We start from the raw sequence: 27,880 nt of genomic DNA on the forward strand, positions 1-27,880 counted from the left end.
CAGGACCAACCCCAACTAAATCATCCCACCCAGGGCTTTGTCAAGCCGGGACTTAAAAGCATCTAGGGATGAAGATTCTACAGCATATTCTACAGCATAAGGTAGAATCTCCCTAAGTAACCCATTCCAGTACTTCATCACCCTCCTACTGAAATAGTTTTTCCTAATATCCAACGTAGACCTCCCCTACTGTAACTGGAGACCATTGTTCCTTGTTATGCCATCTGTCACAAATGTAAATGTTCTAAAAGATTCTTGTTTGCGAACAAACTCTTAAGCAAATGCAGACTTGTTTAAGGACCACAGATTTTTCTTAAAGTAGTTTACAAGATGAACAGTGGAATGGAATATTCCCATCACTAAAAGATATGCACTTTACATCAGGCATTATTTATGATAGTTCAATAAAAAAATACAAATTTGATCCCCTAAAAGCTAAAGACAAATTATGTGCACTGTGCTCCTCATGGAGGCTTTAAAGTTTCTAGAGAAACAGAATATAGCATGATCTCCTACTATTCTATTTCTTATGCTGTAGAATATGCAGATCAGCTAAAACCAGGTAGTTCCAGCTTGGCCAGAATGTTACTTTTATTAAAAAAGCATAAATGCTATTGCATTGTAAAACGGATGCAGCCAGCTAATTATAGTTAGCCTTGGAGGCTGGCAGTCAGAACTCCTGGGCTTCGTTTTGAACACGGTCACTGATTTGCAATGAGACCTTGAGCAAATCATTAAACCATTCTCTGTGCCTGTTTCCTTGTCTGTGAAGTGGAGATAATAATGCCCCACAGGAATATTGTGAGACTCAATTAGTTTTTATCAAGTGTTTTGAGATCATCAGGGGAGAGCTGCTATAGAAGTGCAAAGGTATTATATTTAAATGTCAGCACTCATAAGAAGAAAAGGGCCTCAATGATAAGTAGTCTGAAAATGCCATCTAGTGGCTTGTTTTCACATCAATGACATACAAGAAATACTCCAATAAACTTTTTCTTTGAGAAAACATAGGGACTGTGTCTACATTGGCACCCTTTTCCGGAAAAGGGATGCTAATGAGACCAGTTGGAATTGCAAATGCCGCAGGGGATTTAAATATCCCCCGTGGCATTTGCATGAACATGGCTGCCGCTTTTTTCCGGCTCGGGGCTTTGCCAGAGAAAAGCGCTAGTCTAGATGGGATCTTTCGGAAAATAAAGCCTTTTCCGGAAGATCCCTTATTCCTGATTTTAAGAGGAATAAGGGATCTTCCGGAAAAGGCTTTATTTTCTGAAAGATCCCGTCTAGACTGGCGCTTTTCTCCGGCAAAGCCCCGAGCCGGAAAAAAGCGGCAGCCATGTTCATGCAAATGCCGCGGGGGATATTTAAATCCTCCGCTGCATTTGCAATTCCGACTGGTCTCATTAGCATCCCTTTTCCGGAAAAGGTGCCAATATAGACACAGCCAGGGTGTATCTACACAGCAAAGTTATTTCAGAATAATGTCCGCTGTTCTGAAATAACTTTACGAGAGTCTACACAGCAAAACTGCTATTTCAAAATAATTTTGAAATAGCAGCTGGCTTATTTCGAGTTCTGTAAACCTCATTGTACAAGGAATAGCATCTATTCCGAAATAGCTATTTCAGAATAGGGGCTGTGTAGACAGGGAATAGGGGCTATTTTGAAATAGGGGGCCTCCAGCATTTCCCAGGGTGTCCTACTGGCCACTCTGTCCACACAAAGGAAAACTCTATCCCCCCAACCCCTCCTCTGGAGCCCTTATAGCTGCAGACTCTGCAAACAGGATTTGTAGCTCACAGCAGGCCAGACAGTCCTGAGCCACCCTGCAGCTGCCCCTGACTGCATTTAATCCCCAAAATGAGCCACTCTGATGCTGCCACACAGCCCTCTACTGCTCCCCGGGAGCATTCAGACAGCTCTCAGAAGCCTGCCATGGGCCGCAAGAGATGTGCACCTTCCTGGTCTGGTGTGGAGATCCTGGACCTTATTGAGGTTTGGGGGGACGAGACAAACCTCCAGGATCTCCACACCAGATGCAGGAATGCAGACGTCTATGGCCGCATGGCAGACAGCCTGTGGAGCAAAGGCCACATCCACACCCAAGAACAGGTGCGCATGAAGGTTAAGAAGCTCTGCCAGGCTTATGCCAGGTCCAAGGAAGACAGCTCCTGATTCGGGGCAGAGCCTCAAAGCTGCCCTTATTACATGGAGCTCCATTGCATCCTGCGGGGCAGGGCAGTCCCTTCCCCCCACCCCATAGACTCTGGGCTGGAGACGCCCGTCGCCATCCTCACAGGAGGGAGGCTGGGGGGAAGGGAGAGAAATGATGGCGATGAGGAGGAGGAGGACCAGGACTCTTGGCTTGCAGATGGGGTCTGGGATTCAGGCACTGTGTCCACTGGGATGACTGACCATCTCTCTTTGTTCTCCACAGCTGGACCAGCTGCCAGTGGAGGGCGGTCAACACCACCCGGGACATCCTCCCGGACTGGAGGCTTGCGCACGTGCATCCGTCCCATGGACAAGTACCAGAAGCAGCACCTGGCGGCACTGCGAGCCCTGCACCGCACCATCCATGGCTAGGTGCAGGAGGACCTGCAACTATGGCAGGAGAGCTGGCAGGAGCTGCTTGTGCAAGGCCGCTCCCTGTGCAATAATGTGCACTCCCTTGTGCAGAGCATGCTGCATCCTCCTGCTCCAGCCTCTGCTCTGTCTACTGCTGTCACTCCTCCTCCCACTCCCTCTCCCGCTTCTCCCTCCACCTCCTCCCCACCCCCCCATGGACGCCGAGGCCCCCGCATCCACGGTAGTGGGATCCACACAACCCGGCGCCACTCCCAGCCCGAGCCCTGAGCCTCTTCTCCCCCTTCCAGCTTCCTCCTTTCTCCTCACCACCCCCCTTCTTCCACCCACTCTCCTCCCCTCTCCCAGGTTCTTTCCTCAGTCTCTCCCCAGTTTGACCCCACAGTTATGTACAGTACAGAGCGTTTAGTATTTCAAAACAGAAGTGTCTTTATTTTTTCATCAGGAAAGGGGGGAGGGAGGCGAAGCCATGTGTGCAGTTTCCTCAGTCTTAGGCAACTTATCGCGTCTAGTGCCTTCAAGAAAGCGAGGGCGATTCTCATGTTGTGTGTTAGTTTTATTTAAAAGTGTTTTCTGAGCGTTATTTTAACAGGTACGTTAATATCTTACATTCACTTACCTAGCAAAGGAGGGGTGTGTGTGTGTGTGGGGGGGGGTACTTGCCCTTCAGTTCCCCCTATCATACCTCTGCTCTCCTGCTCATCCTCCCCCCACCACCGCCTGCTGAAGCTTCCTCCCTGCCTCTGCATCCCCAGCCTGACCCTCCTCCCTCTTCAACAGCTGAATAGTGCCCACCCCAAACTGGAGGGAGTGGGGGAAAACGTGGTACAAGCTTCCTCCCCCAGGGTTGAGCTCAGCTGTGCATGAGGGTCAGGGCCCTGTCATGTGGTGGTGGTGAGGGGGGGGGGGGCGCAAATTTTGCTTTTGCCCCCGAGCGCATAACACTCTCGCTATGTCTCTACCGGGCTGCTGGCCAGCTTGCTTTAAAAATTACAGGCAAGGGGGAGGGGGGAAATGCATGTAGCTTTTGCTTATCAGTTAATCAGTTAATCAACTATACTATTACATCACTAATGTAAATCTGTGTGTACATTCTTATTTCACCTCATTAGCGGGTTTTTTTTCAGTTAATCTCAAAACAGATTTCTAATCAACTTTCCAAACAAGGTAAATCAAAATATGCCATGTTCAAATCAAAAGAAGTGTCTATGAAGCCTTTTGCTGCAGTTTAACTACAACAATTTTTAAAAATTCCATATTCAGTTAAACTTTGTCTAGAGATAAGGCATTGGTGATTGCTGTAATAGCAGAGGTAGCACAGGGTTGGGACTGGAATAAAGTTTTGCTAGTGGATATTTGTGCTTATCTGGTGTGCTTCAATATTTTAAGTTTGCTTGCATTTTTGGGAGTTTGGTATTTGGTTTAGGTTATTTACCTAATGTAGTTCAAAGCTTGTCTCATCTCTAAAATTTGATCTGTGTCTGTTCAAGTGCTAGTTATTCATATCCACCTTTGGAGCTTCAGAAGACAATTTGATTGTGTAATCAGATGAAGTGTGTACTCTGCATAATACCTACCATAAACGCATGTCTCAATGCATGCCCTCTGCATGGAGGTTCAAAAGTCCATGTGAAGTATTGCAAGGTCATTTTGCCTTCAAAAAAATATCTGTAGTTCTATGGGTACAGGTGAGGCCTATCCCAGTCTGTGTTCTCTGCTTGGTAAAGGGTCCCAGGCTGAATCTGAATGTTTATTTAGCAATTGTTTAGCCCAGTGGCTTTTAACTTTTAAAGACTGCTGTAATCCTTTCAGGATGCTTATCACCTCACTTAAAAACTTATTGCTTACAAAATCAGACTTAAAAATACAAAGGTGTCACAGCATACTACAGTATTACTTAAAATTGATCTATCTATCTATCTTAGTTTGTGCGTCTGTCTGTCTATGAGTGAGCCTGTTCATCTGTGAGTCTATTTGTTCAATAACTCCTAAACAGTAAGAGGTATTTGTTATGCAGCTTCCTCTTATCCTAACTTAAAGCAAGGTCAAGATTTGTTCTGTCAGGAAAATGGGAAGTGCCTGGACTGGGATTGTTTTCCATAATATGGAAAGGGAGGGGGGCTGATTAGAGGGACAGTTATACTGCAGAGTGACCACTGAAGGTAGCTGCATCAGCAGGAGAGTGACCAGAGCTGGGGATGTGGCTTCTTACGTTGCGGGCCATTGGATCAGATAAGTGGCCCTCCTGCACCAAACAGTGCTGGATGTGGGGGCTGCCCCTCACCTACCAGCCCCACTGCTGCAGCCCACCTGGAACCATCCCCAGGGTTGGACAGTGCAGCCCAGTCCTCCACAGGGAGAGCCCTCTCCCCCCGAAGAGATGCTGGGGCTGGGACCCGTGGCTCCAGACCCAGAAAAAGTGCAGCTGGAGTCTGGGGCTGACCCCTGGAGCCCTGCCCCAGACCTGGACAGGCTGTAGGCTAGGGGGCAGCTGGAGGCTGGGGTCAGCCCATCCTGACCAGCTGAAGAGTAGGGAGACAGTTAGAAGCTGGTGCTGGTCCTTGAAACCCGGCCCATCCCCCCAAACAGGCTGGAGGCCAGGGGTAGCTAGAGGTTGGGGCTGGCTGGGAGGAGCAGCTGGAGGCTGAGGACCCCTCTGGACAAGCTGGAGGGCAGGGCTGGACCCCCAAGAGAAGCTGCCATCTGGGGAGTGCAGCCCTGGACCCCCAGTAGGAGCTGCTGGCTGGGCCTCCCAGCCCTCTGCCCTGACTTCTGAACCCCCTACTCACTGCTCCTGAGCCCCTCCCAGCTACATTCCCCAGTCCTGAGCCTCCTCCACCCTAGATTTGTGGCCTGAGCCCACCACTCCCTGTGCTCACTCCAGCACATTCCAACCCTTGCCCTGAGCCCTCCCAACCCCCCGCATCACTCCTGCACCCACCCCCTACCCTGAGCCCCCTCCAAACTCAACCCTCTGCCCTGACCTCTGCACCCCCACAGCCCCTGCCCTGAGCCCCCACAAGTACCCAGGCAATGCTGGATAAATCCTCTAGTTATAAAATAAATAAACTGGAATATTAATATTGTACTTACATTTCATGATATAGAACAATATAAACATTTAATAGTATGAAACTGTAGTTTGTACTACTTTTTTATGTTGCATTTGTAAAAGGAGAAAATATCTGGATGAGCTGATATACTCTCAGGAAGACTTCTGTGTACCCCTGGGGTACACATACCCCCTGGTTAAGAACCAGTGGTATAGCCCAACTGCCTGAACCCGGTGAGTCCCGGTCATATGACCTGGACCAGCTGCATTTTCCAACCTTTCAAGTAAACATTCTAAATAGTCGTTTAGTATGCAAATATGAAACATTAGTTTCCATGCTTGAAGCTCCATCTCCTTGCTTCTTACCTTTAGGAATACTTACACTTGGTCCTGCTCAGTTGTATGCATCTATGAACTCTGCTAAAATTAGATGTCACTGCTACATAAAAATCACTTTAATTTGCTAACAATGACTACTACTTCCCTAAAGATGTATGATCTCTTTGACTGCTCCTAATTTTCTGGCACCTCTGTTCCTTGGTAGTTATTACAATGAGAATTCCTGTGGTACCTTTTGGTGTGTCTAGACAGCGGCACTATTTCAGGACACTTCCAGTATCTCAAAATAGCTATTCTGTGTCTTTTAAACAAGCCCATTATTTCAAAATAGCTTTCAAAATAACAGGCTTGCTATTCTGATGTTCCTGTAAACCTCATTCCATGAGGATTAAGGATTGTTTTGGAATAGTGCTCTATTTCAAAATTTGGCTCTGTGTAGACAGTGCCAAATTTCAAAATAAGCTCTTTCAAAATACACTCAAAATAAATTTGGCAATTTGCGTAGCACAATTTGTGTAGCTCAAATTGCATAGCTTATTTCAAGGTACAGGTGCAGTATAGACACACCCTTTAAGACTAACAAGTTTTTTGGGGCATAAGATTTCCTGGGCAGGATCCCAAATATATATTTGGCACATATATATTTATGTGCGAAGATGGGTATATTACATTTCTAGGTGAAGCATAACAGATTGGCTATAAATCCAATTCCAGTGGTCCCCTAATTGTCTGAACTCCATTAACGGAAATTATTTTACCAACAAGTTGAATAGTTTCCAAGACTTGAATTCGGCTGCAGTGTGCCTTTTAGACAGCAAAGTCCTCAAGCAGAATTTTAAGCTTTGCAGGATCTCTGCATGCAAAAAGGCTGCATAATGTAAACTTTAAACATAAACACCGCAGACTTCTAGTCCCAGCATCTTCTATCAAAATACATGTATTATTTTTGTTATTCCTAAATGATCAAGGTTGCTCTGGAGTTCTTCCTAGGATTTCTTACAGTATGAATGATAAACACTTACCAATAAATCTGACACCTTTTGCAAACTAGCCCTCTGAGATATGACTATTGCAGAGGCTGGATAAAATCAGGGAGTTTTGTTCATGCAAAGAGTGCAGCATCAGGATTTATGCATTGCTGAGGTGAAACAAATGTCATTGTCTTTGTCAGCATTCTCTCTCCTGCTTGGTGTAACAGTAATTAACACTGAGCTGGTTTTGCCCCTCAGACTATCATCAGAGGCAGCAATTTATTCGAGAAATAATGCCACCTTAATCTTTTGCTATGAATTTGATCTGGCCAAGACTATAACTAATGAAAGTCACTTTTAGTACTTGATCAGACTGCATTAAGGAAAGTTTTTGCATTCAGTGTTAAGGTTACACAATTAAAATGAGTCAAAACACTGAAGAATCTAAAATAACTTGACCCTATTGAAAATCAGTGTATTAAATCGTACATAATTTCATAAGCAGCAGGCTTCCTGCTTCCACTGGTGAGTGTGAGGGGGCGTGGCCCCTGATGCTGGTGTCAGGCCACCCTGCTAGACCCTTGGGCACTGAAGGACCCCCCCAAAGTGTGGGGCCTAGAGTGATTGACAAACTGGCCTGTTGCCCCTCTCCCATGGTGTTGGGGAAGAGGGGCATTTGGCTTTTCATGCATCCCATGTAACCCCTGCTGACTTCCATTTCTATCATTTCTGATTTTGCAAAGCTATCTGTACATCAGATTCTAAACAGACAGGACTAGCAGTAGGTAAAATTAGTTAAAAATGAGAAGTGCAGCTTTGAATTCGCTTGTCTTTAAAGTACTGAGTTTTAAAATTGTACACATACATATTTGCATCCACCTTGCTAAGGTAGTTGCCAAGATTATATATAAAACTATAAAGTTTTCCTCATTAAGTCCAATTGTTCATATACCATATTTTCCGGCGTATAAGACGAATGTTTATGCTAAAAAACATCCCCCAAAAATCGGGGGTCGTCTTATACGCCGGGTATACAGACAGTCCCCGATTTGCAGGTACAAACGGGGCTTTTCTCGCCCCGGAGGACACAGACTGCGGGACCTTGCGGTCCCGCCGCCCGTGTACTCTGGGGCGAGAAAAGCTGCTCCGCGTCTCCCTGGTCTGCAGACCAGGAAGACGCGGAGCAAAGCCGCGGAGGGGCTCCGGCAGCGGGGCAGCCCAGGCGCGCCTGGGATGCCCCGCTGCCCGAGCCCCTCCGCGGCTTTGCGAAGCCTCGGGGGAAGCCGGCAGCGGGGCAGCCCAGACGCGCCGCGGCTGTCCCACTGCCGGCAAAGCCTCAGAGGCGCAGGACACCGCTGCTGCTGCGGCTTTGCTCCCAGTGCCTGTGGTCTGCTGGGGACCGTCTCCAGCAGACCAGGGACACCGGGAGCAAAGCCGGGGAGGCGGAGGGGTCCCGCGCCTCTGAGGCTTTGCTCTGGCAAAGCCTCAGAGGCGCGGGATCCCGCCATGGCTGCGGCTTTGCTCCCAGTGCCCCTGGTCTACTGGGGACCGTCTCCAGCAGACCAGGGACACCGGGAGCAAAGCTGGGGAGGCGGAGGGGCGCTGGGGTGCTGCCGGTTGGCTTCTTAAGGGAGGGTAGTCTTATACGGCGAGTATAAGATGAAAACCTATCTTTTAACTAGAAAATTAGGGGGTCGTCTTATACGCCCAGTCGCCTTATATGCCGGAAAATACGGTAACTGGTTATTTGTGTGTTGCTGCTACCCAGATGGCATTTACAGTTGCAGTAAAAATGGCCATGCTGGGGGACACCACTGGGGGAACCCAAGGGCCATGCTGGGGGACACCACCCTGTCTTCCAGACCTGGTCTAAGGTGCTTCAGAGGGAATGAACAGAACAGGTATCTACTCCATGTCACCCATTTCCAGCTTCTGACAGGGCCTAGGGATACCATCTCTGCCCATCTTATCTAATAGTCACTGGGAGACCTATCATTCACGACTTTTGCTACATCTTTTTTAAATTCTGTTATGATCTTGGCCTTCACAACATCTTCTGGCAAGGAGTTCCCCAGGTTGACTGCATTGTGTGAAGAAATGGTTCCTTTTGCTTTTTAAAAGTTGCTATTTATTTCATTTGATCACTTCCTAATTCTTGTACAATGGCATGAAATTTGTGTGTTACTGCAAATATTTGTAGCAACTATGCATGCAGTTTTAAAAATCAGTCTCCAAATGTACTTCTCTTCCCTTTTGCACACTCACTAGCCATGTATTTTATGTGTAGTTAAGATCCCAAGGGGTTATGTAAGAACATCAGTTTCTAGCTGTCTCTTAACACTCCCACCCAGACCTTACAGATAGCTCAGATGGATTTCCATCAGTTCTGTTAAAATGAAGGGTTAAAAACAGGTACTGGGTCCTACTACAAAAAGGTACAGAGCTCTCTAGTCCTGCAATGGTGTGGGTGTGAGACTTCAGGTCATGTTGGCCTTACAGCCTTGCTGTCTCAAACCATGATAATGGGAAAGGAAACATTGCTTTAAACATCATGCCCATTTAAAGCTGTTTTAGGATTTAGACCCTTAAAATAAGCCCAGGGTAGACGGCTTAGTTGGTAGAGTGAGGAGGGAAGGGGCCAAAAGTGCATTTCGACATTGCAAAATTGTATATTTATATACAGAGGTAGATTGCTAGTTGTCTCCTTGCAGGAAGACAAGGGGCTCTCTGTTACGGAATGGCTCCTGCTGGACTCAGACACATGGTATGCTCGGCACAAGACTGAGCGGAGCTTTCCCGGGGCTTTTACTGGCGGTGGTGGGAGAAGGGGGGGTCGCCGCAGCACTGCTGGCCAGGACTAGGCTTTGGGGCCCCCATGTCATGCGGAGCCTGCAGCAACACCGAGCACAAAGCCCGAGCCGCGGCCAGGAGAGGCCTCGGGCCCTGAGCTCTGTGAGATCACGAGGTGCCTGCGGTCTGTGCCCAGGGCGCCTCCTCTCTAGGCCCCGGCCCGGCCGCTCCCCGCTCGCCCCACTGAGGAAGCGGCTCGCAGCGGCGCTGCCCGCCTGGGGCGGGGCGTGGGAGGCTCCCCGAGCGGAGCAGCCGGTTGGCCGCTGTGTTGGCGCGTCAGGGCCCCTCCGCCCCGGAACCGGCCTCGCGGAGCTCGGACTGGCGGGCGCGGCGATCGCCTTCGGGGGACGCGGCGGCGGCGCTGCAGCCGGGTAAGGGGCTCGCGGCGCCGGCGGGAGGGGGCGCAGGGAGCCGGGGCCCCTGGCGGGGTCTCTTCCCCCTTGGGGCGCGGCGGAGCCCGGCCCCAGGCGGCGAGTCGCACTCGCTCCGCGGAGGGGAGGAGCCGGGCAGGGACTCGGCCGGGCGCCGCCCGGGTCAGGTGAGGACGGGCTCGGGGCGAGGCGCCCGGTGGCGGGTGTTCGGACACGTGCTCGCTGCGGGCTGTTGCGAGGCGACCCCGCCCGGCTCCCGGGAGGCAGCTGGTCTGTCCCGCGGGCTCCTGGGGTCGGGCCCTGCCTTCGCTCAGAGCGCCATGGCCCTGGGCAGAGGCGGGGTGCGGCGCTGCCTGGCCACGGCCTGTCCACCCCCTTCCCAGGAGCTGCCTGAGTAAAGTGTTGCCTGGAGTAGCCTGTGCCTGCTCCAGTGCCTGACCCTAGAGCTCCCTCTCACACTCAGTCTTATTCCTAGAGCCTGCACCCCCTCTTTCATCCCATCCCTGGGTCCCCTCCTACACCCAAGCTCCTTCTTGCAGTGTGCTCCCCACATACTCCTCTTGTGCTCCAACACGTTGCCTCAGCCCAGAGCCCCCTCTCACACCCAAACTTCCTCCCGAGCATGGCACCTCAGTCCTGAGCTTTCTCTTGCATCCAGACTTCCAGAGTATGTAGCGTGCACCTCTTGTGCCCCAATCTGCTGCCCCAACCCAGAGCCTCCTCCACTTCTCATTTCTGACCCCACCTTGGAGCCTGAACACTCTTTTGCACTCTACCGTTAGGTCTATACTACAGGTTTTTTTGGAAAAACTTTAATTACGTCCATACTGCAATTGCGTTCTTCCAAAAGAAAATCGAAAGAACAGAGGGGGTTTTCCAACTTTGGTAAGCCTCATTCTATGAGGAAGTAGCCTTTTTCCGAAAGAGCTCCTTCGGAAAAAGATGTGTGTGCACAAGGAAGTTCTTTTGAAGGAAAAGGAAATAGGAAAAAGCATAGATGCCCTGGTGGCCACTCCATCCATAGTAAACAGAGCTTAAATGCAAGATAGCATCCACACTGAATGGACACTATCTTTCAAAAAAGCAGGTCTCTTTTTCGATGCGCTTTCACAGTGTGGCCCCACCTGTGGGAGCAGCTGGGGTTGCAGCTACGTGGTGGCTGCTGGGGCCAACACCGTGGTACTATTTTTAATACTTCTGTCTGGGCCCCAGCTTCTCCCAGGGGGAGTGGCCACGTGGCTGGGGCCGCGGTACTATTTTTAATACCGTACTGCCAGGAGCAGCTAGGGCCATGGTGCTATTTTTAGTACCACGGGCCTAGGCTCCAGCTCCCAGCTGCCATGTGGTGGCTGCCCACTTGTTCCCGGGGTGGGACAGCCACCCACCACATGGCCCCATGCCATGGCTGTGGCTGGGGCTGTGCAGCTCTGCTGAGGAGGTGGGAGGGACTGACATTTTTGGAAACCTTAGAGGGAATCCTGGTGGGCAGGCGGTACTGTGCAGCTGGTGCTAGAGGGGAACTGGCTTTTAAGATGGCTGCCCCCAGCATCAGCTCCTGCTTCTGTTCCCCCCCCCCCCCCCCCCTTTGCTGCTTCTGATACAGAGTCAGAAAAGGAGTGGGGGAAATGCAAGTAGTTGACAAGATTAACCGATAAGCCTAGGCTAGGCTTATCGGTTAATCATATAGTCGACTACTTGTTGATATGCTTACTCTTCATCTTTAAATTCAAATCATCCTCTGCTAGAGGATGCTTTGATGTTGCCAAAGACTCCTTGATGATTAAACCAAAAGTGCCTGATTTTGAAAATATGAAGGGATTAGCAGGTAGTAGTTGAAGCAATCTTATAACCCAGTGGTCCCCAACCTGGTGGGGCCGCGCATGCTCCCGGGGCACAAGAATGGCTCAGGCCAGCCCTGGTCACTAGGCGGGAGCACATAAATGCCCCGGTGGGTGCCATGGTGCTTGCGGGCACCACGTTGGGGACAACTGTTATAACCTTAAACTTTGTGTACCCTGAAGTGTTTGTAAAAATCTTTCAGTGGAGCTGTAGGGATGGTTGCAACTCCATTAATTCTTGCAATGTTGAGAATGCTACTGTGAGCTGACTACTGCCAAAAAATGTGCTCGGCTGAGCTGTTCTAGCATTCCCAATTATTGAACTGCACCAGTATTAGAGCGAGTGTGGAAAAGCTGCTCACAAACTTCAGTGTAACCATAGCTCAGGGTCCTGAACCAAGCATGCAGATTCATGCCCCATTGTGGAGCCCTGTCCATGTCATTTTACAGGATTGGGCTCTAAATGTCTTGCTGGGAATTGATATTTTTAAAAACGTTTTAAATATTTTTCTTTTGTTGTGAAGTATGCGGTGTTTGAGCCCATTTTCTCTTCTCCTGCACCTTCCTGTTCAGTTATGGAGTTTTAGTTTTTGGAATTGGTAGGGAAATGAAGATTTTGCAGGGGGAGAGTAAAGGAACACCTGCAAGTTCAAAATAGGCCGGGGAAAAACTCCTAAAGGGATAGTGAGGTTAAAATCATTCTTAAAAATAGCTTACCTGGTGTCTACTGTTTCCAGCTCACATGCTAGTAAATGTGCAAGCATAGCAGGGGGGTACTTAATTGCAATTGAAAGAGTTTTGGTTGGATTTTTTAAAAAATTGGGAATATTTTAATTGACTTTGGACCTAAATTAATGTGAGTCTCCCTTTGAGCAGGTAAGCTATGTACTAGATTAAAAAAAAGAAAAAGTGGGAAGGTTTGAAAAAGATGCAGTGTAGTCATAGTGTATAGACACATACTGCAGCTTTACTTTTCGGAGGAGTGTTTAGAACCGCTGAGGTGCACACAAGACAATTAGACAAGCTTCAGTGTAAGGGCTGATAGCACCAAGTGTCATTAAGAGGAATCATGCAGATGTGGTCAATGGAGAATGCAAAATGTAGATAAATGACCAAGAAGGTATCTCTCACAACCATATTTGAAAAAAACTAAATTTGAGTCTTCATGGGGCTTGTAACACTTCATGGCAACAGGCCACTCCTAGTATTGTAGGAAGAGTGGTATTAGAGCAGTTTGGAACATTTTTAGATAATTTTTTCTGTCAAAATATGCGGGGTTATTAAAACTGAAATGTTTTAATGAATTTCTCAATAGGAAGTCCACAGTGAAGTGGACAAATCAGAATACAGAGATTAATAAAAAAAACCTGGACTTTTAAATTGGAAAACATGCACATTGATACAAATCTCTTTCACAAATAATAGTTGAAAGGTTGTATTTTCACTTCACTATGGAGTGAAAACAAATTTGAAGCCTGAGAAATTGTAAAATGGAACTGTTGTCCTTTGTCTAGTTCTAAGTGGTAAGTTTAAGCAAATGACTTGCTATGTCTTTAAAAGAAATTCACAATGAGGTGTTCACACTAAGGTTGTGTGTACCGTAGCACTGTTGTCAATATAACTTATGTTGCTCACAGGTGTGAAAAAGCCCCTACTCCTTAACCAACCTAAGTTACACCAACACAAATACTAGCCTGCAAGTACTAGTGTGGAGGATGCTTGTTGGAGGTGGTTTATTTATGTCAGTGGGAGAGCTCTCAACCATCAACATGGAGCAGTTGCAGGTTACAGATCTTGCAGTGATGCAGCTGCCTTGATACAGTTGTGCCACTGTAAGCTCTTTAGTGTAGACATGGCCTAGTAGTCAGGAGCCTAAATAAAGTTTAGCTCTATCTGAGGTGTTTGCTAAGGTGCTGCAAAATGGAACTTTCCTAGGCATATGGCTATCCTCTCCCTCCACAGCTGTGCAGTGCTGTGAGCGGAGCTAGAGGCTACCTTTGTACTCTGAAGAAGTTGCAGAGAGGGTGATGGCAACAGTGATGTGACAGATGACACAGGAAGTCCAATAAAAACACTGTTTAAAAATGGGTGCAGTTTGGGGAAGCCTTGAATGAACTAATGTTCCCCCGATGGAAAATAATGTTGGCTTTGATTGGAATTTTTAAGTAAATATCACTAGTGTAGAAAGGGGCTTTGCTGTTTTCCCATGCTCTCTTCTTGATTTGGATTTGCTGTCATTCAATAAAGACACTAAGAGGATTATCATGGCCACCATGCTGTGAAATCCCACCTTCTCTTAGGCTATGTCTACACTTGCAATTTAATGACAAAACGTGTGTCATTCACTGGTTCTTAAAAAAAACAAAAAAAAAAACCCCAAAAACCCCACAAGCAACTCAACACTCTGAATGTTAAAGTTTGGCTACAGCAAGTGCAGATGTAAATGCTGTTTTGTAAACAAAACAAAAGCTTTTGTGGGGGCTAGGGATACTTTGTTGGCGCAAGTGCCGACAAACAGCATTTACACACACGGACTTGTTGCTAAAAGCCGCGTAATATAAACATAGCCTTCATCTTAATGACCATTTGGAAAATGGGATGGTCCTCTTAGGTGAACTCCCTTAGCAGTGTATATTGGCATACTTAGTTTTAAAAAATACAACCCACTCTTTGTGGGAACATGAGTAGTGTAATTGGCAAAGCTTAAATGTTTCTTCAGTTCAAAGGCACAAGGTGGGTGAGGTGATCTATTTTATTGGACTGACTTCATTTTCAAATTTGTATGATATTATTTTGCTCTCCATGCAACGATATTTTGCCCCAGAGGGTTTAAATCCAGCTTTAGCTTAAACAAGTGCAAATACCAATGTGTTGTATTTGCTACACATAGGCACGGAACAAAGCTTAGTCCTGGACTAAGAAGTGTGCAACTATATGCTTATCTGCTTCCTGGTTAAAATTTGCCCTCTGCCTCTGAATGGCATGTGCTCTTTCACAGTGTGACTGGGATCTTGGAGGGTGGGGAGTACACTGAGGTTACTCGCTTAGGACAAATGCCAAAAAATGTGTCAGACAATCCTCCGAACTGGTGGATATTCCAATACTTAAATTTACTAAGCCAGCACAGAACAGCTTCTAGACCTTCACTGGTTGCACAGAAGCCAAAACACGGTTCCCTTATAATAACTGAGCCTTGGGCTTCCACCCAGATGCCCAAGTCAAATATGAGGATTATTGAAAATCTTATTTACCATATAAAAAAATCCTACCAGTCTCTGAAGATCAGACACATTACCTCCCAAGTTAAGGAATTTTTAGGTCTTACCCAAATACACACTTACAACCAATTCTTAGTAACTAAATTAAAATTTATTTAAAAAGAAAAGTGTGTATTGGTTCAAAGATCAGTGTATCCATGTATACTGCTAACCAGTGAACCTGGGCTCCTGGGTTAACCTTCATGGTTACACACAGGCTTTTCCAGTATGTGCTTAAAAGCTGGCTACCGGTGTACACCAGCGCCTGAGAAGCTGCCTGCTCGCCCCTGAGTTGCTGTACCCAGGGGCAGAGCCGGCAGCCAATGTGCTATTAGATGCAACATCATGGGGTAGCAGGCAGGAGCTGGTCCACGACGGGAGCCAATTTAAAAACCAGCACTGGCTCCTATTTCCCCCACCTTGCTGCTTTTGATATAGAGCAGCAAGGGAGGGAGTGTGTGTACTCGATAGGATTAATCGATAAGTTTAGGTTTATCGGTTAATCATTTACTTGACTATACGCTAACATCCCTAGTGGTTACACATTTACTTGATTCAACACATTTTAACATCCCTAATACTTATACATGTGAGTAGTTGTGAGACCTGTTTCATAGTAGAGATGGTGAGCATTGTAGTTGCAAGTTCTTTCAGAATAAGTCCATAGGTTATAGTCCAATGTCCAGGGTGATCCAGATGGTGGGGCTGGAGATCAGTCTTTTATAGCAGCCTCTTGACTGTACAGTCCTGAGTGAACAATAGGCTTTTTGATTTGTTGCCTAAGCATTATAGACCATTACATTATTTCACTCAAGATTAATCTAAATGTTAATATTCCCTTTTGGTCTCTTAACCATTGGCTATAGTAATAGACAGGAACTATCTGTTTACATGGCTAACATCTAGCAAGATACAAGTAAACACATAGGATTAGTATCAGCGTTTCCTCTAAGCTGCAGGGCAGAACAACTTCACAAGTGATTAATCAGCCCCACCCAGTCAGGCTCAGGGCTCCTTGCCTGGAGCTGACTGGCTGGGTGGGGCTAATGAGGCACTTGTGAAGCTGTGCTGCCTTGCAGTTTAGAGGGAACAGTAATTAACATTACCTCTAATTCAGGTTTGCATTTCAAAGTTCTACACTATCTAACATGGAATAACCCTAATTAGCATTTACTTTTCTAACATGGCTCTAAATGTTGAATCTGGGTCATTTATCCTGTGAGCTGCTTACTCCTTTTTGGTGTCCCTATGGCATTTGGATGAATTCCTGAAGATTTCATCATATGACATAATTTTTAATTAAAGATTAATTTTTAATACCTGGAGGCTCCAGAACATTCCTGGATGGTTCGCAACTCTATAGGCCTGGTTTGGTATAGGTATGCTGACCATACCTAGTGATTTTTTCCGTGACTGTCCAGATTTTTAGGACTTTGTCCCAGTGCCCCATCAAGCAGGGAAATGTCCCAGAAATCTCTGCCGGACATTTCACTATTGATAGGAACTCAGACTTGCGGGAAGAAGAGACTATGAAGAGTCCATTGCTGCCAGCATGGCTCAGTGCAGCAGCAGCAGCAGCGTACTCCTCTCCCCCCCGCAGAGCGCGTAAGCAGCTCCTATTGGAGCTTTGCCAGCTGGTGGGTTTTTGGTGGCGTGGGGCTCTGGCTGTTGCACCACCCACTTCCCCACCACTGCTCACCACCCTCCTCCGCCCCATCTCCACCCTGCAGGACTCCCCCTATCCGACGGGGCCTCTCGTGCGGCCACGCAGATTCTTCCTCCTCCATGTGTGCAGGCAGCGGCCTGTTAACAGCAGCCGCTGCTGTCAGGAGGGGAGGCTGGTCCTGAGTAGCCGCTCCTGGACATCAGCGTTTTTGAGTCCTTGGCTGTGCCCCGGCAGAGGCCGCACGGAACTCGGCTGGGGCTCTGCTGCCCCTCCTCCCCTCAGGGCGCGCTCGTTCTCTGCTGCTCCCCTCATGGGGCGCTGCTGCTCTCGCTCCCCCATTCCCCTCCCCACCCTGCTAGGGAAGCGGCAGTGAGCCTGGTCTGGCGGGGAAGGTCGGGGTTTCTTCACCCCCTCTTCCCCCACACACACCCTGCCAGTGGGAAGCCTGACCTGGTGCTGTAGCCCCACAGCTGCACTGGGATTCCTGCTTCATGGGGAGGAGACTGAGCTCCCTCTCCTGCCCCCCTCCTGAGGGAATGAGAGTTTGTTGCCTGGAGGCTTTCCCTGTTGCAGCAAGGTGCCAAGCCAGATAAGCATTCTCCCTCATGCCCAGACCCCGCACCCAAATCCCCCTCTCTTACTCTCCTCCACCAAGACCCCACATCCCCAGCTTGCTCTGACACCCTCCCTTGCTCCTGCACTCTCCCTCCTGGCCGGACACCCCGCCCCAAGCTCCATCCTGTACCCTCCCTCCTGGCCAGACACCCTACTCCCAGCCTGTCTGTGCACCCTACCTCCCACTCAGACCTTGCAACCTCTCCCCCTTCTGCACCCCCCTCCCACCCAGATCCTAGACCCCATCCCTATTCCACACATTGGCAGCCCTGTTCTGCGCACTGAACCTTTTTTTTCTCCCCATGCCAGAGCCTAAGGGGGTCCATAAAATCCACTAACTCCAGAACCTCAGAAAAGTAAATCTGGTCTATGGGAAACCCTGAATTAGGAATGTTAGCAAAAGCTTAATGGGTAGTCGAGTAGAGTATCGACTACTTGCTTCCCCCCCCCCACCTTCTTGCTGCCTCTCATAGAGGTAGCAAGGAAGGGGAAATAGCTGGTGCTGGGGGGAGCCAACTTAAAAGCCAGTTTCCCCCCGTACCATCTCCACAGTGCTGCTTGCCCCCGCTCTCGTTGCCTCTATCAGAAGCAGCAGCCCCTGTCCATGGGAGGCTGAGGCTCGTTGTGCGCAGCGGCTGCTCAGGCAACAGCCCCTGTCTGCGGGGGTCTCTACGGGGAGCTGGTTCTCTCATGGACAGAGGCTGCTGCCACGAAGCAGCCCCTGTTCACGGTTGCCTGGGCTGTCTGCCATAAACAGGGGCTGCTAGACTCAGCGTGAGCCGGGACCGAACAGTCCCGACTCATGCTGGTTGCTGCGCCTCTGCATTTTAAATGTAGGGTGTGACGTAGTTGGGGTAACTTGCTAGGGCTGTGGGCGACCTCTGCTGTCTGTAGCACGACCCAGCAGGACAGGGGATGAGTCATTACGTAAAGGGGGCTCCAAACCTGTCTGACCAGCTACCCCCCAAGGAGAGAATCAAAGGAAGGTGGAATGCCGCCCTGGCTGGGGGGAGAGGGGGGGGGCAGGGCTGGAAGAGAGTGAGTGAGTTTGTCTGGGAGCATGGAGGAGACAGCCTAGGGAAGGCGCTGGGGAGTGGGCTGGGATTGTAGGGTCCAGCCACCCCCCATCTCAAAGGGGGCCACTGAGGCCTCTTAGCCGCAGTTCCTGTAACCAGATGACAGATGCTGTGCTGTATCCTGGAGAAGCAACAAACTCCCTCTATTCTACTGGCTGGTGGAGTCTGTTCGTGCCATTTTGGGGGCGCAGGAGACGGGAAAACCCCAACGCGCCGTCACATAGGGTAAGAGTGTGGCAGCATGGGTGACTCCCAGCGTCTGCACGAGCCAGGACTGCTGAGTCATCTAGAGCCGGATCCTGAAGCTACCCCACTGTAGAGTGGCGCTTATCGACTTCTCATGTAGTTGATACAAACACGGGTTTTTGGAGCTGTTTTTTTTGCTTCTCACTTGTGAGGTCCCCAGCTGATTTTTCTGTGGGTCAGTGGCCTCCCCATCTAAAAAAGGTTCCCCGCCCTTGCCATAAGTAAAACATTGAAACCTTTTGTGTTGATAATAAATTAATATTTTACTTTATTTAAAATGAAGTTTGATAAACTAACACAAACACTTGTGTTTAATAATAATAATAAATAATTAAACAATAATTTAAATTAAACCATCCTCTCTAGCTTCAGCACTAGCAGAATGGCTCAAGTGTAATTAACAGTGAGTTTCCATTAGCAACTGGTGGTATGCAGAAATGTTTACATTGAGCCAAGTGGTTCACAGGCCAAAAAGTTTGAGAACCACTGAAATAGAGGCATCCCTGGCCTCTCCCCCCGAGTTAATGCAATGCAAGTTGAGTTAATGCAGTTGCAGTGTAGTTGCATGGGAGGGTCCTTTGGGGGCCAAACCCATCCCTATTGGCAGAGGAGAGTGGGAGAAGTTCTTAAAGGGATCACACAACACCCTTTACTTCTGGTCATGTGTCCATCTTAACCCTGGAAGTACTACCTCCAGGGTGGGATTTTGTGCCAGGTGGGTGGGACCTAAGAGATCAGGGGGTGTGGATAATGAGGCTGGGAGCTTGGCTAATGTGTCCCTATTTTTAGTTCGGAAAACATGGTCACCGTAGGTATAGGGAACAGTGAGATGGTATCATTGATATGTCAAGCTCAGTGCATCCTCTCCTCTTCGTTGCAGATCCACTTACAGATGTGCACTTTAATCAGTTTGACTAGCCCTGAGTGGTTGCTGACACCCTCAAATTCAATTTGTTTATGATAGCATCCAGGTATTAACACTGGAGCTCTGCCTGTGTCCTTTCTAGATTGGTCTCTGGAGACTGAGAAGATTCTTCAGCCACCTAACCCCCAGCCAGTGTACAGTGGTTTGGGCTTTTAAGTTTTGTGGTTTTTTTATGGGAGTGCATGCTATATCATGCTATTGTGAAATTATCAGACAAGAGGGAGCAAGACTCAGTGTCTGGATACAAGGAATTTAGACATGGATGCTCCTGTCCATAGCAGCTTTCTGTTCTAGGAGCTATGCTAACTTAACTGTTTGGCAGGACTTGTTTTCTCTGGGCCTTTACTATGTGGTGACTGGGTGTCTAGAACTAAATATACGCAATAAATACTTTGTAGCATAGCCATCATTCTAATGCTTGATTTTTTTTTTGTAAGGTTGGCACCGATGAGCAGCGTAGATAATTATTTCTAGGCCTTGCATGGGATAGTTAACATTCGGCAACCGTCAGACAACTCTGTGTTCTCTAAATTTTGTTTCCTTTGACTCAGGTATCGCTGTCTTGATACGAGTCCCAGTACATGAAAGCAAAAATAAGCTTGGGCTAAAAGTGAGACACATGCTTAATTGTTTGTTCTGCTTATTTTTGTGTTTATGCTGTCACAATGAGCTACTGAAGCTTGTGTTTCTCACCATTCTTACAGTTTATTTTAATCTTATTGTGATTAATGAGAAATAGTTTTTGACTGTTTGAGTTGTGATAAACTTACCCTATCTGTTCCAGTGAGCTAATTATAAAAGTCATACACTGAGTCTCTTACTTTCCATGAACTTACAAGTAAGTAATGGCAGTGCTTTTATAACATGTCCTTCAGTAGTATATTAAAGATTCAACTATTCTTTCGAGCTCTAGGTACTACATGTGTGTAGCTTCTAATTTTTTACATCTGCCTTATTTTTAATTTCTAGGTCTCAAAAAAAAATCCTTTGCTGAAAATCACTCTATAAAGAGTTCATTTTATGATGTCCAGTACTGTATCCTCCTGGATTTTGAGTTCGGCAAGAAACGGTATCGTTATTTTGCAAGGAAAAGGACGTTTGTACTCAAGATGTATTGCAAACAGAAACAAGATGAAAGGAAAATGTGGGTTTGCCAGAGGGCCTCTTTCCCCTTTTGTGCTGAGCTGCAACATAGACAATGTCTACACTTCTAAAAAAGCATTCAGACATACTTCAACTGAAGAAGAAGACTTCATCCTTCATTTGGCACCATCACAAATAAATGATATACTAAGAGCAAGTGAATTTTCTCATAAATTTCATGACTTTGATGGTAAAAATACAAATTCGGTGCTGAAATTTGAGAGCAACCAGCTGGCTGCCAACTCACCTAATGAAGATCGTAGAAGTGCAGCTACATGCTTGCAGACCAAAGGGATGATGTTTGGGGTCTTTGATGGTCATGCAGGTTATGCATGCGCTCAGTCAGTAAGTCAGAGACTGTTCTATTATGTAGCGGTCTCTCTCATGTCTCAACAAACACTGGAAGAGATTGAATTTGCCATGGAACACATGAAACCAGTTTTGCCAATTTTGCAGTGGTACAAATATCCAAACAACATGTACCAAGAAGTAGCCTCACTGTACGTGGATCACCTGAGAGTTTATTGGCAGGATCTATTGAACCTTGACATAGAACTGGGATTTAGTGTAGAAGAAGCCTTGATACATGCATTCAAGAGATTAGATTCAGATATATCACTGGAAGCTCAGGCTTCCTTAGAAAATGAAATGATAAGAAACACTGCCCTGCAAGTGGCTTTCTCTGGTGCAACAGCTTGTGTGGCTCACATTGACAGTGTTCACTTACACATTGCAAACACTGGGGACTGCAGGGCGATCCTAGGGGTCCAAGAAGAGGATGGAACATGGTCTTCTCTCTCTCTCACTCGAGACCACAATGCTTCCAATGAAGCAGAAATCAGAAGGTTAAAGGGAGAACATCCTAGATCTGAGGAAGAAACTGTAATCATGAGCAACAGGCTGCTCGGGATTCTCATGCCCACTAGAGCTTTTGGAGATGTCAGATTTAAATGGAGTAAAGAACTGCAACACAGTATTCTGGAGAATGGTTGTGATGTTGAGGCTTTAAATATTTACCAGTATGCTCCTCCCAATTACTATACACCTCCCTATTTAATTGCAGAGCCTGAAGTCACCTACCATAAACTGAGGTGTCAAGATAAATTTCTGGTTATCGCTTCAGATGGACTGTGGGACATGCTGAATAATGAGGATGTCATAAAACTTGTTGCAGAACACCTAGCACAAGCTAATGTGCAGAAACCAAGGATGACTTTTGAGAAACCAGCCAGTTTGGGTTACATGCAAAGTCTGCTTCTTCAGAGAAAAGCCAGCGGTGTTGATTCATATGACCAGAATATAGCTACTCACCTGATAAGGCATGCAATTGGAGATAATGAATATGGAGAGATTGACCAAGAGAAACTTGCTGCAATGTTGACTTTACCTGACGATTTAGCAAGAATGTACAGAGATGACATCACTGTTACTGTGATATATTTTAATTCAGATACAATTGATAGCTACTACAAAGAAAATGAATAAGGGTTGCATTAATATTGTACCATAAAATGGCCAACTTGATAGTTGGGATCTTTAATGTTTGCTTCCACTAAGACAAGCTATTACAAAAGCTATTGTTTGCAGATCCCCTGCTCTTTAATACTGAATAGCCATGAGTGCTTTTGGAAATAATTTTCTAGAAGAAATAATTGGTAAGACTTCTCTGGGCTCTCAGTTTTATGCTGATTTGAACTAAAATGTACTGCTTGCAGTTCAGCAGAATGTAAGTGAAGGCAGGAATCCAAGATAGTGAGCCTACTCCTGGTCCCATTCACATCAGTGGCAAAACTCCTAAAGTGAACAAAAAGGAAACAAATTGATGTAGACAAGTATTATGTGTCAGTGAGGGGTAGTGCTTGTAACAGAACCAAGAGCAAAAAAGAGCCATTGTTCAATGTCCTCACGTAAGATAGAGTAGCCTCCTCTCAAAGCACAGTAGTCAAAATCTATATTATGACTGTAAGGACACTAGGTTGTATCAAATACTTGAAATTGAATCCCTTAAACTAAATGTTGTCTTTTATGCTTGGAAAATCATTTAAAACCAGACTGTGAACTTGGGTTTTGGGGATTGCCAGACTACTTTTTGGTAATTGTATTTTATGCCTATTGTAAGGAAACAAAACATACTTTTTTCAAGACTAGCTGATGTTAAAATGTGAAACTGAATAGAAATAACATGAGAGAGAACACATGCACGTGTAACAATCTACAGTTCAAATGCACTTTAAACTAGTTTACAATTTTGTCTTTAGGAATATTATTCTGTCTTCGGGAATATTATATATTTCTAATTTAATGATTACTTTTACCACACCAACAGTACTTTGGAATATTTTCTTATGCATTTTGTTTGACTTACTAAAAATCCATTTTATATTCAACATTGCTGCTTAAATGCATAGTATTTCATAAATCAATCTATGAAACTTCAACTTAAATATTGTCCATGTATGCATCCAGAATTATATAAGAGCATCTGAAACTTAAGTATAGCAGTTAGCAACAACACTGCATTTACTTTTCCTTTAAAAAATAGAATTGACGACAATACTGGCATTTCACCAAAGAGAAATTCATTCTTTTTTCTTCTACTCTGTCTTCTTTTAAGATGTGAACTGCTTATGTCCATGTGCACAGTGCTGCTTAAATGCTTTTGATTACTATTCAAACCCTTAATTCCCCAGTGAAAATTTCTTTACAGTTTTTACATTTAAAAACATTTAGGTATTTAAAATTTACTAAAAAAATCAGCATTGTATAGCTATCTTTTCTATTCCACTTCCTAGAATACTCTATTTAAATCTTGAAACTGGCTTTCCTTTTTAAAAAAATTGGCATACACTGTAATGTTGTACTGACTTTTCTTACACATTGCATAAATTCCTGCCTTCAGCAATGTGTACTGTAATTCAAGAAACAGAGGCCTCAGTTTTATTGTGGTTGCTACCAAGAAAGTACCTGTGTGTGTGCTCCAGAACTAGTAATATGTAGAGCTCCCTCCCCCCACACCACCATACTTGTGCTTGATTTTTTTTTTAAAGGGGTGGCTTTTTTCTTAATTTTCCTGCACGTTAGCATGTTAAAGAGATCTAAAGTTCAAAGGTTCTCTCTCCTAGTAACTGTAAAGCAGAAAAAGTCTTAGGCCTAAATTAGTAGCGTTTGTGTCAAGTGGCTTTTCAAAAAACAATTTATTCATCAGTATAAACTAGGGATGGAAAAGGTTAACCAGTAAACTGGTTACCTGTTAAACATTAGGCTTACTGGAATGCTTACCCAATAACCGATTAACTGGATCTGTACAAACCTGGTGGATGGCCAGTTGTAGGATGTCCAGAAGGACCCTGCCTGCCGCAGCCCAGCCTTGAGCAACCCCCACCTATGATGGCCCAGTACGCCACAAGGATTGGCTTGGAGCAGCCTCCTGCTGGTAGCAGGCCAGCTGGCAAGATCCTGGCTGCAGTGAACTGGATTGGAGCAGCCCTGGCAGGACCCCAGCTGCTCTGCACCAGCCCTCCAATGGTTAACCAGTTATATGATATAATTTTAATCATTTAACCTGTTTACTGTTTTAATGGGTATTTACATCCCTAGTATAAACCATATGTTATGGATTTGTACATCATTTAAATAATATTCCAACTTTAAAGCTACCTAGGAAACTGCTCAAACTGTTTAAAGTACTAATGTGGATAATTAATCATGGGCAGATTTGGTACAATTGTGTATGCATTTTGATGATATGCTGACAGTTATTGCATCCATGGTTGCAACTGTCAGACAGCTTCATCTCCATATTATCTAAATGTTCCTTTCCCTAATATGATTGTCTTGATTTGAGTCTTATTACCTGAGAGCACTTAAACATGTGTAACTTTAAGCCCGTGTTAATTTCTATGTGTAGTAAGGGATGCTTTCCTAAATCAGGACCTTAGCACAATAAAAACAACATACATTAAAGAACTTTTTGTTTAGCACATGCCAGAGCAGAAAAGGCAATTTAACTTTGAGACAGCTGGAATTTTTTCTATATTGCTAGTCAAATGTGGCATTTTTGTGCTTGAAATATACAGCAGATTGAGTGGCTGAAGGAAAAAGATTTGAGTCTTGGAGTGGTGGTGAAAGCTGAAGAAAGCATTTGTGTGGGGGAGAGAATAAGGGGATGTTGAAATTTTGGAGTCTCATTCTCATTTAGTCTTAATCCATCCCTACCTGCTGGGGTGGCATTGGACTCACTGACACGTCTCATCGGAAGAAGAGGGGGGAGGCTGTAGAGGAGGACTTGTAGGTCGCAATGCTAAGGAGGGGACTAGTTTCTGAGCAAGTTTTTTGAGAGCCCTTCCCAAACTTCTACTTCCCATTTAGCCTTAATCTCTGAATAGTTTAAGTGGGATGTCTTTTCCCAGGTGCCTATACTTTTTTTGTAAGAGTCTATGCATGAGCAGTTTCGTTGTTTACATCAGTAAGACTGTCACCTAAAAAGTAGTGCTGTAAAGGATTGTATATCTAGACTACCTCTTATTAGATAAGGGCACTATCAATAGTGTTGAGGCTAAGAGAACGAAGTGTGCTAGACCCTGGTAGAATAGATAAAAATCAAAATTTTATATATAGTATGTTAAAGCAATCGGTATTCCAATAAAATACTTGAGATAATGCAAGCCTTTATCTGTAAAAATACAGTCTTGTAAATCTAAGTACTTAAGATATAGTTAAAATGACTTAATCTTCAATTTTGTGAATATTGTATATTTCATGAAATCGGGATTTGTTGTGCAAAAATTGAACTGTTGTCCTAAGGGATCTAATGTTACTGGTACATATGTGAATATAACTTTTTTTTTTCAAATTGGTGATTATTATTTTGGGGATTGTAATCACCTCAGACAATAGAACTGGTACTAGCTCTAATTTGATGCCAGCATGTGCCTGATTTAACTTGTAATACTGTAATTATTGTTCCTTGGTAAAAGATAACATTAAAGTGAGTACTGAGTGTTCAGTTCACAGACAAATAATGGTGTTTAGCTACACTCTCTTACTTTTTGTTGGAAACTAATACATTCCTGTTGGTGACTAAGTTGATAGCAAAACTCCCATCAACATCTGTTAGAATGTGATCATACCTTAAATTTTGTAATGGCACAATCATATTTAATAGGCATTCATGTATAAGGTATACAGTGCTTTGAAATTGTGGCAACATGCTTCAGTGCTAAAACAATTTAAGTGAAGTTAGTATATTGATCATAAGATACAGGATGACTTGATAGCTGAGTTTGGGACAACTTTATGCATGGAGATTAAACATTTTTCAGTTTAACAATATTTTTTATAATATCTAGTCAGGATGTAGTCATGAAACTACTCATTGCCTGTGGAACTTGTTTTTTGCATACCCCTCAAATGTGCCTCTTAAATCTAAATAAAACAATCTTAGTTAAAACACTGGTGTATATACTCATCCTTTCCAAGGAAATGTATTCATATAAACCTGACTTTATTTTGGATTTGAACTATAACTTTCTGGCATTATTTTGAAACTTAGTTACATTATGCAAAAATATTTGGTTTTGCTGAGTGCTTGTTTTAAGAATACTTTTCTCTCTGTACTTAGAATGACTTATTTATATTTAAGTTTTCAGACCTTCATAGGGTTTATTGATTTTTCTAATTACTTTCTGAATATTGACATGAATTATTTTGTAAATAAAAAATATGCATCCTACAGTTGAGTAAAAACTGATTTCAAAATGCCATCTTAATACCCACATCTTATTTGTCTTGGGGAGGGAGGGGCTAAGGTGGATGTAGAGTGCTAGGTTAGGGCTGGTGTAACTGCAAACTTAGATTGGTATACCTGTGTGTCTCAGGGTGCAAAAATCTACAACCCTGCGAGATGTAGCTGTGTCAAACTAGCCTTTGATGTATACAGTGCTAGGTTGGCTTTTCTGTCAACCTAGCCATTGCCTTTTGGGGAAGTGGATTACCTCTGCTGATGGGAGAATGGAAGCCAACTTTCCAATGTAGTGGGGGTGCTTGACCCCTGGCTCTGCCGCAGGCCCCACCTCTACTTCTCCTTTTCCCCCAAGGGCCCTCCCCGCCCCTCCTCTTCCAGCCCTGTTTTATATCCTCCCACAGTGTGTTGCAATTTTGTCTGATCAAAGAGTAATGCAAGTAGCTCTTGTCTAACGCTACAGTTTATTAGGTGTTAAGCACACACAAATGTAAGCAATAGGTTAAGAACATTCCAACTATTTCAATAATTCCTGGAATGATATCAAGTAATTAACAGAAGGTTCGCAGTGGCCAGTTGTTCACCGAGGGTGTCAGAAAAATGTCTTAGAATGACTTTAGAGGAATGTTTTAAAATACACTTTATTAGCTAATGTTTATAACTATTACAAAACACAGAAGTTATAATTACCTTTACTATATTATTACTTGTAAATTAGAGGTGTAGATTTTTTTTTTTTTAAGCACCATGATTTAGTTTTATTATTTACTTGTTTGGTATTTTTATTTTGATTAGCAGAAACTACTAGCTAGTTTTGATCTTGTCTTTAAAAGCCTGTTTTTAAATTCACCAGTAACTGTTTCCTAAGGAAACTATAAAACATCGATAACCTCCCCAATAACACCATCCTTGCCACCATGGATGTATAAGCTCTATATACCAACATCCCACATGAAGACGGATTACAAGCAATTAGAAACACTATCCCAGAGGACACTACTGCCAACCTGATAGCAGACCTATGTAACTTTGTTCTCACCCACAATTATTTCCAGTCTGAGAACAACTTATACCTCCAGATCAGCGGCACAGCCATGGGTACGCGCATGGCCCCACAGTATGCTAACATCTTTATGGCTGACCTAGAACAACGTTTCCTCAACTCCCGTCCCCTTTCACCCCTTCTCTACCTACGGTACATCGAT

General features: G+C 45.2%; 1 protein-coding gene across 3 annotated transcripts; it reads left to right on the plus strand.

The window, feature by feature from the left end:
- Positions 1 to 9,945: 9,945 nt before the first annotated feature.
- PDP2 (pyruvate dehydrogenase phosphatase catalytic subunit 2) lies at positions 9,946 to 26,636 on the plus strand. Of its 3 annotated transcripts, none has more exons than XM_075940057.1 (2): positions 9,946 to 10,169; positions 20,762 to 26,636. In XM_075940057.1, the coding sequence occupies exon 2, from the start codon at positions 20,813 to 20,815 to the stop codon at positions 22,418 to 22,420; it is 1,608 nt and encodes a 535-aa protein (XP_075796172.1). In that variant the 5' UTR covers positions 9,946 to 10,169; positions 20,762 to 20,812; the 3' UTR covers positions 22,421 to 26,636. The 3 variants fall into 3 exon arrangements, with proteins under 3 accessions (XP_075796172.1, XP_075796174.1, XP_075796175.1); XM_075940059.1 differs by lacking the exon at positions 9,946 to 10,169 and adding an exon at positions 10,198 to 10,336; XM_075940060.1 differs by lacking the exon at positions 9,946 to 10,169 and adding an exon at positions 18,619 to 18,846.
- Positions 26,637 to 27,880: the final 1,244 nt, after the last annotated feature.

The sequence above is a fragment of the Pelodiscus sinensis genome, chromosome 12 (assembly GCF_049634645.1).
Source record: "Pelodiscus sinensis isolate JC-2024 chromosome 12, ASM4963464v1, whole genome shotgun sequence".
In the NCBI taxonomy this organism is placed as follows: Eukaryota; Metazoa; Chordata; order Testudines; family Trionychidae; genus Pelodiscus; species Pelodiscus sinensis.

Excerpts from the sequence above, each read along its gene's own strand:
- PDP2 (XM_075940057.1), top strand. The coding sequence starts at position 20,813 with ATGATGTCCAGTACTGTATCCTCCTGGATTTTGAGTTCGGCAAGAAAC.